Source organism: Ursus arctos, unplaced genomic scaffold (genome assembly GCF_023065955.2).
Source record: "Ursus arctos isolate Adak ecotype North America unplaced genomic scaffold, UrsArc2.0 scaffold_22, whole genome shotgun sequence".
NCBI classification, from domain to species: Eukaryota; Metazoa; Chordata; class Mammalia; order Carnivora; family Ursidae; genus Ursus; species Ursus arctos.
Genome location: NW_026622897.1, coordinates 5,093,034 through 5,106,407, shown reverse-complemented (window position 1 = coordinate 5,106,407; position 13,374 = coordinate 5,093,034). Strand labels below are relative to the sequence as shown.

The window sequence follows — 13,374 nt, the reverse complement described above, 5'->3', positions numbered from 1 at the left end:
CTGTAATGATTGATATAGATTGTCACAGCTCAACACGCATGTGTCTACTTTCATCAGTGATTAGGATTATAGGAATACCAAGTCACGTAGCAGTTCATCCAAGTTCGGGAGAAAAGTTTGTTAGTTATCTTAAGATCAGGTGAAGATTGGTTGCTCAGGTAAGTTTAGTGAAAACAGTGGGATTTAGAAAGATTTTGTAGCAGAGATGGCTATTTATCAGCTGTGGAATTTCCAAGAGCTAGCTTCTTGTTGGGAATGTATTCTATATTAAAATACAAAGGATCTAACTTTAAAGCTTTTATAGTCTTCCCCTTCTCTTCTTCTCTCTTCTTCTTCTTCTTCTTCTTCTTCTTCTTCTTCTTCTTCTTCTTCTTCTTCTTCTTTCCTTAAAGATTACATGTTTCCTTTGCATTTCCAGCTAAATCTCTCCAGGCAGTTACTGGGGAACAAATGAATAAGCTTCCAAAATGGGTCTTTAGTCTTCCAAATCCATGTCACTGTCAGACCTAAAGAAATTATTCAAATACAGTGCACTCTTTGAAGTCAGTGGAAGCTTTGTACTTGATTGAAACAAAGGCAATATAAAATCAAAAGCACTCTTAAAAGGATTTTATTAATCTATAGATTCAGTTTTTGAAAACTGTAAAGTTGGATAAATAGATTTGGGAAACTTATCTTAACAATAATAAAGGCTGCTTTGGTTGCCACTAAAAAAAATCATGCAGGACTTGGAGGCTTTTGGAAACCTAGTGTAAACTCTCAAAGAAATCTTGATTGCTACTCTTACGTATATAAAGGCCACATTTAAAAGCATTCTGTTTATAAAATCATTTTGGCTTAAGCTTACTGTTCAATAAACCATCACTTTACCACGGGCACCGAAAGTGTTAACGCAACTCAAGATGAAAACTGTTTGTCAGGGGGACACGTGTATTATATGATCAGATAGTTCTTCATTTCTTCTTTATCATATTTATCTAAAATATTTAGTAACTAGCTACATCATCCATTAGTTTTGAATTTTAAGTTAAAGTAGGTTTAAATTTAAATTAATTAAATTTTAAATTAAATAATTTCAATTATAGCTGATTCAAGTATATATGACTTGTAAGACACTTAGTCAGAATGTTTTGCCTGGAGCAAATATTTTTACTATTTTGGCGTGATTATCCATCTTCTCCATAATTACGTGTAAGAAAATAGGTCAGTTATTTTATATATATATATATACATGGATAAAAATATCTGGCTAAGGTTATACAGACGTTTGGCAATCTTGCATAACTCAGATCTTTGTAGTTATTTTTCATTTTAGTATTGTTACACCACAAACAACTCTTCTATAACCTTGAAATGCCATGGCCCAGTTTTAGTATTTTGTGGATTAAGCTAGATCATATTTTCCCTTTGCTTTACCACACATACACACACACACGCACACCCCTGACACAGCAGGGTAATGGGAAAGAACCCTGACCAGGCAGAGTTCTAGGTTTGCTTCTGCTTCTGTGTGACCTTGGTGAAGTATCAATTTTGGGGGGCCCTGCATTTTCATCTGTTTCTTATGACTCTTTGGTACTATTCTAAATCTTGGAACACATCATACCCTCTAGGCCAAATATTAGTCTTACCCCAATGTTAGTATTATAAAGGGCGTCCACTGAAGTTAAATATTTTATACCTTAGCTGTTTAACTTTACAAGTAGGCACAGGGGACCATACTTTAAATTGTTGTTAGATACTCAGTTTCTGAGTTGGTGCTATTTTGGACCGATGGAAAATTGTAATACAAGATTTAAAATTGTAGCAGTAAAAACAGATGACTTCACATTTGGAGGGGGCAGCTGTTCTCATCTGATCAATTACAGTTTGAACTCACTCGAGTGAAATTAATACAAGGGTATCAAGAAAATGTTGACAACAGAACTATTCACAATCTTACACTGATGTTACAATTTATATTCTTCTCTCCATAAGCACTATTAAAAATACTTCCATGAACCTAGAAAATGTACAAGTATTTAAAATATAATTAAATATCTACTTCAAAGATGCACAAAAACCACATTCAAACAGGACTTCTGATTGAATTAAGTCTCCCGTGATTTCCCTCCCTATTTTTTGCACCCTGGAGGAGCAGTGTTTCCGAGCAAGAGGGCAGAGGGCATACATGAAACCAAGAGAGTCCCCAGGTCCCTGAAAGCATGCACCTTTCTGCTCCCTCTGCAGAATGTGGGGACGAGGGGAAAGAACATGAGAAAACAAAATTCTCATCCGTTGTAAATATAATAGTATGCCCGCGAGCCGCTGATACAACGCTCGTATTTGCATCATGCTTTCTCTTTTTACGAAGCTTTTTCACATGACACACTTGATTCTCAAAATAATTCCATGAAGCACAATAAATGGGGCTATTAGCCTCATTTTACGGTTAAGAGCAATGATGCTTAATGAGGGTAAGTGACTCACTCATGCTTTACTGGTACAGCAAAGGCAAGCTTAGGACCCAGGTTTTCTGGTTTCTCATTAAATATTCTTTCTACTATATCACTTTGGTTTTCAAACAAATGGAGCTACTATTTTAACAGTAAAACCCATGATTTCAAAAAGGGGGCTGCATTTGGTGCCTCATTGTGATTAGGGAAGCATAACAGAACAGAAATGTAGGTTATAAAATATTTGGCTTTGTGATCAAATATTCCAGGAGGAGAATTTAATCAATAAGTTAAAAATTAGAAAACTCAGAAGTCATTTTATAGCCCTAACTCATTATTTTTTTTTGAAGATATTATTTATTTATTCGACAGAGATAGAGACAGCCAGCGAGAGAGGGAACACAAGGAGGGGGAGTGGGAGAGGAAGAAGCAGGCTCCCAGCAGAGGAGCCTGATGTGGGGCTCGATCCCAGAACGCTGGGATCATGCCCTGAGCCGAAGGCAGACGCTTAACCGCTGTGCCACCCAGGCGTCCCCTAACTCATTATTCTATCTTTAATTTTACTGAAATACAATTTGAATGCTAAATATATCGAACATCTAACCAATCTTCCTTGCCCAGAAATCTTTCCTGTACATTTCTTATACAAGAAATGGGCAAATTCAGAAACTTACTTGGACAGAGCGATCACTAAAAATATTCCATATTTACCTATGTTGATAATTTTGACAATAGTTCAAGGTAAACTGCACTTACTTTCTCTGAAAATGTCTGTATTATATAAATCAATTTGTTTCTCTTGTCTAAATAAGGACAATATACTCTAACATCAAAACATTTGCTGATGAATGGTCCTTCATTTTTATTTTTATAAATATTTGCAATAAAATATTTTGTTTGGATCCTTAGATATCTTTACAAAACATAAAATTATCAAGAACAATAAATCAGAGAACAAAAGTGAGTATAAAACTTATTTTCTTCTGTTTGGGCAAATTAAGGGAGGATAGCTATTTCAAAGAATGGTTAAAAACGTGGTACCTCCTACAAGGAATTGTTACTTTAGTCCTAGTTGATGACGCCTCTGAGATGACTGACTTTGTAAGCGAACAATGCACTTTTAAACCCACTTCACTCTTCAGCATTAACAGATTAACTCATGAGAATGTAATGCCTGATAAAATCCTTTCGATCAGACTACATGTGTATAAAACACCCATTTCAAACTGTCAAGAAAAATGAGTAATATTGATATACGTGGACATTCAGGTCAGCTACACGCTAACAAAGTGAGAATGGGAGTAATTCTGTAGACATTCGCGTTTCAAGAAGTAGTTGTCTGCTTTGCCTGATAATTGAGCAAAATACCCAACTGGTAGTGTAGCAGGTGAGCATAGGACTAGCTCTGAATTAAATAACTCACAAAAGAGCATTAGCACGGGCTCATAACTGTTTCTCAAATGCTTTCGCTGCACCGTTCTGCCGTTAACGTTGGCATTTATCCTGAGATGACACCCAACCTGTTCATGTGAGTTCTTTGGCCTGTTTGAACTCAGCAGAAGCACTCTTTCCTGGGCTTTACCGCTTCCTCAGAGGAATGCACAGTATTTGGGACAAAACCACTTTTAACCCCTTCCCAGCCGTCTTGAATACAAATTTCTCCCCTTTTAATAAGTTCATAAATGTCTCTTGTCAAGATCGTGAAGGACTCCTCGACATTGGTGGCATCCTTTGCGGACGTTTCTATATACTTCATGCCACAGTCTGCGGACAGTTTTTCGGCTTCTTCCCTCGTCACCTGACGTCGTGAAGCCAAGTCACACTTGTGTCCCACCAGCAGAAACACAATCCGAAACGGCTGAACGTGCATTTTTGCCTCTTCTAGCCAATCTTTCACGTGTTCGAAAGATCGTCGGTTGGTGATGTCAAACACTAAAAACCCACCAACTGAGTTGCGGTAGTAAGATCGAGTTATTGATCTGAAAAACAAGCAGAAAAACAGGTTGTCAAAGGACACATTGTTCCTTCAAACAATGTAGCACCGCAATAAAATGTGAAGGTAACTTGATGTGACTTAACCCAAATTTATAAATCAAATATGACATGTTTTAAGTGGATAAAAATATTCTGAAGCTAATGGCGAGCTGGTTTCATCCACTGACAGAACAGTAAAGTGTCATTTCTTAGACAAAAGGACTTACAGTGTATGTCATCTCACACTTAGGATGATTTGTTTTTATTTTCAAGTATCTGAGAGAGTAATTATTACATTACTGGGATTAAAAATAGGCATATAGAAAGTTTTGGTGAAGGGCAGAGGTTGCCCCGTTGCAGGGAGGCCCAGCCAACAGAAGCACCAGCTGGAGACCAGAGGGAAGAGGTTGGGTATCTACCCTTCTCTTTGTCTCCGCCAGACCGTGGCTTAGTAGCAGCTGTGTTCCTGGTTTTGGTCATGGTTCCTGCTGGGCAAGCGCCCTTCTTGTGGGTTCCACTGGGTTCAGGTAATCCCATTCTCTTTCCTGTCTCTTTTGGCCAGGTGGCGAATGGCTTCTCATCATTGCTAACTCCAAAAGTCTCACCATCCTTTGTTGACGCCCTTCACCTTGTCCACATTTCCAGAAATGGTCACTTCATTAAACTTTCCTTTAACTCTTCAAGTGTGCTGCTTGTTTCCTGACTGAATCATGACACAAGGTGGCAAGGCCATACTGTTTTACATTTCTTGCCTTTACATATGTTATTGTTTCTACCTAGAATGTCTTCAACCCTTTTCTGCCTAGCAAACTCCTATTTCTTCTTCAAGAATCAGTTCAAAAATCACATATATGAGAAGCCTTCCCTGCCATTGGCCTCTTGTTCTGCACCCCTCTTAGGGAATCCTCTTAGAATTCCATGGAGCCTTTGGCATAATGCCATTATGATTGTGCCCGTTTTCACAATGTGCTGATTGGATTGGTTGGTATGTCTTCCACTCAATTCAAGGCGCCTTGAGGGTCATGTTTTCTCTAAGTATCTAACAATCATACTGCCTGGCAGAAGACAGATGTCACTTAATATTTGTTATACTGGATTGATCAATCTTACTGGAGAGAGGAAGTACTAAGTGTTGTATGAGGCAGAGATGGCACGTGTCTCAGTTTCTAAGCTGTCAATGATCTTGAGCACTGAGATGATCTGACCCCCAAAGATCTTTGTGGGGGGTCAGCAGGGCACCTGGTACTCTCTCCACCTCTTGTAGACCTTCGTTATCCTTACTGCTGAAACCACAGCTCAGTTCGGTGACCCAACACCGCAAGCACCACTTGCTGTGGAAGTGTGAAGAAAGTACTTCACTTCTTTTTTCTTTCCCTTTCGTTTGCTTCCCTGCTTCTCCTCAGAATTCTTTTTTTTTTTTTTTTTTGGTAAGATTTTATCTATTTATTTGAGAGAGAGAGAAAGAGAGAGAGCACAAGCAGGGGGAGTAGCAGGCAGAGGGAGAGGAAGAAGCAGGCTCCCTGCTGAGCAAGGAGCCTGACGTGGAACTCGATCCAAGGATCCTGGGATCGTGACCCGACCTGAAGACAGATGCTTAAACAACTGAGCCCCCCAGGCGCACCAGAATTCTTTTTTTTTAAAGATTTATTTACTTTAGAGAGAGAGTGCACGAGAGAGGGAGAGGGAGAGAACCCCCAGCAGACTCCCCTGACTTGGGGCTCGATCTCATGACCCTGAGATCACGACCTGAGCCGAAATCAAGAATTGGATGCTTAACCGACTGGGCCACCCAGGTGCCTTCTCCTCAGAATTCTTAGTAGAGAGATTCTCAAGTGACTATTTTAGGAGTGTTTTCTCAAGGACTACTGTATTACACAGCCACTGACAATAAGAAAAATCTCCCACTATCTTTGGCAGGCTTCAACTAATGTAGTTCATTTTTTTTAAAGATTTTTATTTATTTATTTATTTGACAGAGATAGAGACAGCCAGCGAGAGAGGGAACACAAGCAGGGGGAGTGGGAGAGGAAGAAGCAGGCTCCCAGCAGAGGAGCTCGATGTGGGGCTTGATCCCATAACGCCGGGATCACACCCTGAGCCGAAGGCAGACGCTTAACCGCTGTGCCACTCAGGCGCCCCTAATGTAGTTCATTTAAGTTGCTGCTTTTTTTTTTTTTTAGTTGAGGGATAATTTGTTATTGCTTTGCTACTTATCTTTATATGTGTGAATTTAGGCGGATGTGCAGTGCCTTTTAAAACACAATTAGGGCTGTGTTATTAGACTGAAAGCTTAATTTACTCAGCACCAAGTCTGCATTACTTTTATTCCCCCTCCTATTGAATCTACCATTAGTTTAATTTATAAAGACATGCTTTTGTGGTTGAGCACTCAATGCTGAAATGCTGGTATATTAGGCAGAGGCATATCTTACAGTGTGGAAAATGCCATGTTTTCTAGCCCTTTGTATTTAGTTTTGCAAACACATTGGGAATAGAGTTGGCAAATTAATCTACAGAATGAAATTAGAGCAAAGTATACACCATGTCCACTACAAAACGGCCCTTATTAATGATTAGTTGGAATAAATGGTCTCAATATGGCATCAGTCATTTTCTATACAATAACGTGATCTTCAGTTTCTCTGTGTGGGTATGGATATGAGGTTTAGAATCCTGATACGGTTAGGCTTCAGATTCAGATATGGTTGTCCCAGGGGGGTAGGTTTCCCCTAAAACAGTTGGGCATCCCTGCTGTCAATTATTTAGGGGACAAGCCAGGCCCACAGACCGAAAACTGGAACTTGAAAGGCAGGTCTTACAGAAGGGTATGAGGAGCATCTGTCTTTCTTTGGACCTGCTCTCCTGGGTCACACTTAGGTCTCCAGAAGTTCTCGGAAGTGTTGTAAAAAGTAGGGTACAGATCCTAGAAGAACTATATAGGTCAGCCTCCCTATACAGAATACCAGAGTTGATGATGAGTACAAATTCTTTGTAAGCAACAACATCACTTTAACTATTTCCTTCTGAGCTTTGCAAGTCTCACAGAATGAACGGATGATTTAAAGAAAGGGAAACAATATTAGGGGAGCGGGAAGTGGAAGGAAAGAAGAGAAGGAAGGAAGAGAGAATTGAATGGATTCCAATCTGGTCTCAGGTGTGTTATGGGAAAATTAAGAGTTATGAGGCTACCCTCTGGCAAGACCAAAAAGGGGATACAGCACCCCCTAAATCCAGCATGATGCTGGTATAATGGGGAAGGTGAATCATGGGCGATAGCTTCAGGGATACAAGTTCTCAGCAGACCCTTGTCCCTCCCAAGTAGATCTGTTTTTTGGTTTTCTTTTTTTTAAGATTTTATTTTTGGGGCACCTGGATGGCTCAGTTGGTTGAGCGTTTGCCTTCAGCTCAGGTCATGATCCCAGGGTCCTCGGATCGAGCCCCACGTTGGGATCCCTGCTCAGTGGGGAGTCTGCCTCTCCCCCAGCTCATGCTCTCTCTCTCAAATAAAGTCCTTAAAAAAAAAAGATTTTATTTTTGAGTAATCTCTACATCTGACGTAGGGCTCAAAGTCACAACCCTGAGATCAAGAGTGGTACAGTCTACCAACTGAACCAGTTGGCATCCCAATCTGGTTTTGAGTATGAAAGAAACCTACTGGGTCTTTTACACCTTGAAAGCACACTGTTAGCAATTCCTATCCCATGTTCAAAGACTAGTCTCCTGGCAGAATGTTTTCCCCGCCTCCTAGCCTCTACTGACCCCTGCTGTATGTAATTGCATTTCCTGATCGCACGGCTTCCCCTGCAGCATGCTCAAGCTGCTCATTCTATAGGATGGGGAGGAGGTGGCTTCTGCTTCCCCAGTGCCACTTCCAGATAATTCTCTCCCAAACCCTGTCGTGAAAAACAAAACAAAACAAAAAACCGGAAAAAAAGGGGGGGGGAACCCCCAAACCCCACTGTTCCTTTGAGGCGTAGGCCATCTGGCTCTATCGTCTACTGTCATCGGCCAAGTGCTTGGTCATTCTCCATGTGCCGAAGACTTCAGCACTTTGCTTTGTGTTTCTTTCCATCTCAATGCCTGTCACTCTGCTCACTCATTTGGACGGGCTCTCTGCTGACATCTCTGTTACTCCACTTCCTCACGCTAATGAACTATCCCCTCCACTCTGCCTTTCTCATCCAGTTCCTTTCCATCATCAGAAATTCACCACTTCCAAACCTGTAGATTTACAGCCTACTTTTTGATCAAAATCTTGCAGCCTGCAGCCTATTTTTAGTGACAATTTTAAAATTTTATCCACATTTGTAATCTACTGAGTAATTCTATTACTTTCTACCCAGTACATTAATACCCTCCTATATTTACCTCCTTCCTTGTTCTGTGAGACATCACTATAATTGGTCTCTTGGAAATATCTAAGTTCCCAAGCTATACTCATTGGGGAAAACTCTATCTCCGGATCAGTCCAGCATGCCACTGAATGTTTCTGGGGAAAATCACTCAGCCAGGCAGCCTGGTGTCCCTATGAATTATAACCAAACCCAAGTAGACACTCAATACTGCCAAGGAACACTGCCGGTATCAGGAGAAACTCCTCTCCCCTCTCTCTTACCCTTAGACCTCTACTATAGGATTTCCCTCTCAACCCTTTTCTCTCCGCAAAAGAGAACTGGAGGAACACTTCACTCCTCTTATGGAATACCCCCATTGAAGGAAAAATGGCGGTAGCTCGGGTAGAATCGGTTTCTCAGGTTGGTGGGCAGAATTAACCGTGTTCAAGGTTAGTAACTCTTGCATACCACCCTTCTCCACCTCTTTCCACTTTCTGAATTCAGGATATTGGTTTGCTAATTGTGAAAGGTAGGCAGGTGCCATGTCTATGCTCGTCACTCGATATCCAGTGATTCTCAAGCGCCTGGCACACAGTGGGCACTCAATACATTCTTAGTGAGGGAATAAGTGGTTGATTTGGTAAAGCCATGAACACAGCATAGGGGAAACAGGGAAATGGCAGAGAGAATGAGGAAGTTTGAGGGAAAGAGATACTAGCAGTGCAAAAAAAGAAGGTGCCCAATATTAAGATCTATCAGCAGTGTTATATTCTCACACCAAGGTCACTGAGATTCTATGAGCATGTCAGTGGCTAGAGAAGAGTGGGTAAACCAAAGAGAGACATGACAGATAGATAGATCTCATACTAAATACATATCCCATGAAAATACAGCCAGTAATTTCTGTGAAGTTTCTTGGGGGAGCTTGGCTGGTTGGAGTTATGGTCCATCAGATCTAATGGTGCCTTCCAGAAGTGTCCATAGCAGACTGGGATGCTCTGTCAAGCCTGAAGGTTCCACCGGACAATTACGGGAGTGGCATTTTGGAATAAAGGTGTGCTCTCTTTGTCAAGAGCTATTATTCTTTTGAGAAATAGTTCTTGGTTTACAAGCTGGCTTTGATAGAGACTAAATGCTTGGAACGCCAAGCGACTATACAATCTGAGCGCTCATTGAGAGCTAGGTGTTCTCTGTTTCACCAGGCTGGAACTTTGCCACCAAGCAGAAGCCGTATATAGGGCAAGACAGGGGTGGAACCTGAGGGGACCCAGAGTAACAAGGCTCACACACCCAGCACGCCTATTTCTGCAGGACCCTCTCAACCTGCGGCCTTATCGGGATTTCCCCGTAACTAAAGAGGAGAAAACTCACACCTGCCTTACAGATGGCTGTGCACGGTAGTATGCTGGCATTGGTAAGCCCCACTCAGTAGTGTGCTTGAAGGCTCGTGGAAAAGAGAGTCCCTCCCATTTGTGGACTTCTAGTGGTACTTTTTCCAGAGAAAGAGATGGAAGGATGTAGGTAACGATCTACACCAATTCATAAGCAGAGGCTAAGGGTTTAGCACAGTGGAAAAAGCAAGATCGGAGTTCTGATAAGGTCTGGGGAGAGGTACGCTGATGGGTCTAGAGCATGAGAAGACCCGTGTTCTATGTGAATCCTCCCCCCCACCCAACCCCCCTCTGTGGAGAGTTACTAATAACTGGTGAAACAAAATATCCTGTCATGCAATTATCAGTCTGTATTTTTACCCCAGTCTGGACTCAACGTGATCATGGCAGAGAGATGGAGGCTGTGACTGGGCTCAACAAAGACGTTCTCTTCCCTGGACTGTCACTGTTCAATAGCGCACTTTCCAGCAGCGACTGACACGTCAGATATGGTACCTCTCTCTGGGGGGACCATCATGGAGGGGACACTGATGTGTCCCCACTGTAACATACGTTGAATCTGGACTCAAACCATGCTGGCACCACCATCCATGAACTTATGGAATCCCTTGTATATAGATGTGGCGTTCCACACTTTGCTACAGACCAACAATTTCACTCAGCAGAGGCAGAGACAGGGAAACGGCTGATGCCACGGGACTCGTTGATCTTACCATGTCAGTATCATCTGGAGGCATCCGGCCCTATGAAACTGTGGAATGGGTTAAGATTCAGTTACACCTACATCCAGGAGGTAACAGCTTGGAAGATTTTGGCTGGATGATTCAGGATGTATATGTTTTAAACTAGTGAGGGACAGAGTAGGAGTTAAGTTTTCCTCATAAACAGATGCTGTGCTTTGGGAGACAAAGGGTGGAAGTGGGGTGATGGTGCCTCTCACAATTACACTTAATGAGTCACTACAATTTTTTGTTGCTTCTAATCCCTGTGACTCTGAATTCTGCTGATGTAAAGGTTTCGGTATCCCAGGGAGAAATGCTTTCACGAGACAACACTGGGATGCTTCCTACTGAATTAGCTAAGACCGTCAGTGGGTCATCTGGGGCTTCTTATGGCAGTGGGCTGCCAGGTGACAAAGGGGCGACAAATTGGCCTCCTGTGGTTCTCGTTGCCCAGAACTCCTGGGATCTTCTGATTCATTCCAAGCCTGGTCCGTCCAGTTTCCAGTCAAGGCTCTGTGTCTCAGATGTGCTTCCAGAAACTTCTGTTTCGTGTAGATTTACATTTCCTCAAGCTGGTTTTGGTGGTGGCAACCAAAGACCAGACGGGCAGAGTCCACATATATTTTGCAAGAGAAGAATGACATAAAACAAAGTCACAAACGTTTTATAACCTTCAATGTTGTTTCACGAGGCCGAAACTCATTCTTTTTTGAAATTATTGTGGTAAAAATGTGAGATCCACCCCTTATTTTTGACGTGTAAGCACAATGCTGTACACCCCATCTCTAGAACTTTCTCATCTTGCATGACCGAAACTTCATGTCCAGTGAACTGCAACTCACTTCCTTCTCCCTGCTCCCAGCCCTTGGCAACCACTCTTCTTTTTGATTCCCTCCGTCTGATCACTTTAGATGCCTCATATACGTAGAATCATGCAGTATCTGTCCTTCTGTAACTGGCTATTTTCACGTAGCATAACGTCCTCAAAATTCGCCCATGTTGTTGCATGTAACAGAATTTCCTTTTTTTTTTAAATGACTGAATACTATTCAATTGTATGTATATACCACATTTTCTTTTAACCATTCATCTGCACAGTTGATTTTTTAAAAAAGATTTTATTTATCCATTTGAGAGAGAGAGAGAGAGAGAGAGAGAGCACACAAGCAGGTGGAATGGGAGAGGGAGAAGCAGACTCCCCGCGGAGCAGGGAGTCTGACGCAGGGCTCCATCCCAGGATCCTGGGATCATGACCTGAGCCAAAGGCAGATGCTAATTGACTGAGCCCCCCAGATGCCCCTGCAAAGTTGATTCTTACAGTATTTTTGCTTTAAAAAAGAAAAATGGCCAACTAATTTATGTTAATCCTCCTCTTAATTTTTTTTCCTGAAACAATATGTAGACAAGTGATACTGAGAGCACCGGGGTTTGCTTGCATTTACAACAAATTAATACAGGAGCAATTCAATCAAGTGTGAATGATAAGCCTTGGGGAATCTGGAATTTTTTTGACCCAAATGACATGACTACTGAGATTCTAAAAAATGTAAATAGCTCAAATTAAACAGTTATCTAGTTTCCTGGAGGACACTGAAAACAAGATGCTGCTCTCCCATGAAGGACAAAAATCCACAGGTCTTAGAATGCACATGATTATTTATATTATATTTATTTAATATAAAATGTCATCTGAAAAAGTGGCCAGATTATCTAAATCTTATGTGCTATTAATATGAATTTCGTTGGATGTGCACAGGTCTCTTAAAAAAGCACCAAGATATAGAGCCCTTGCTGACTTGCTTCGGTCAAACGAACCAGATGTTCCACCCTGGAAATGCCCTTCTTGTGGCTTTGCCAATTATAAAGCAGGCGTTTAGAGGACAGAAGCACTTCGATGCCAAAGGCTGCTGGCAGTGGACAGTGTATGAATGCATTAGCCCCGGGAGCGCTCCCCACCGTGACATGACATTCCAGCCGCCCTGCTGGGAACAGTCATTGTGTCGATGCTGTATTTACCTGCTTCACTTGCCTTGTGATCCAGACCCTCAGGACTGCTTTCAAGAGACGAAAACACAGGTTTCTCCTCTCCTTTTATTATTATGACTCTAACAGGCCCTCTCTGCCCCGAGACTCTGAAACTTGGAGCTCATAACTTGATACCTTTCTTTATACATACCAACATTAAAACTCTTCTTCTTTGTGTGATCCCAGGGTCTTGGCATTAAAAAATCAAGTCTGTGGTTGCAGGCCAGCTACATCTTTGACAAGACCTAACGGGCCATACTCTCTCTTCGTACGTAGCTCCCATGACCACCTTCTATTTCCTTCTTTGACAGATCACCACTTGATGATAGTGAGGTCTTCCCACGTCCTAGCACGCTCTATTCACCTCTTACCTTCTATTTTCCTCCACAGCACTTAACGCTGAGAGCCTACAGAGTTTTTAAAGCTTTTCTGGTTATAACCTGACCCTCCCATTATCAGATAAGCTCCACAAAAGCAAGGATTATTGTCAGTT

At 41.8% G+C, this 13,374-nt stretch overlaps 1 protein-coding gene across 1 annotated transcript in view; it reads right to left on the bottom strand.

Annotated features, from left to right (window-relative positions):
- Nucleotides 1-342: 342 nt before the first annotated feature.
- LOC113260103 (ras-related protein Rab-39A) overlaps nucleotides 343-13,374 on the bottom strand; it is a 28,063-nt gene continuing 15,031 nt past the window's right edge. Inside the window, exon 2 of the mRNA XM_026505835.4 lies at nucleotides 343-4,414. Coding sequence (XP_026361620.1) covers nucleotides 3,988-4,414 — 427 coding nt within the window. The 3' untranslated portion in view covers nucleotides 343-3,987. The remainder of the gene's footprint in view (nucleotides 4,415-13,374) is intronic.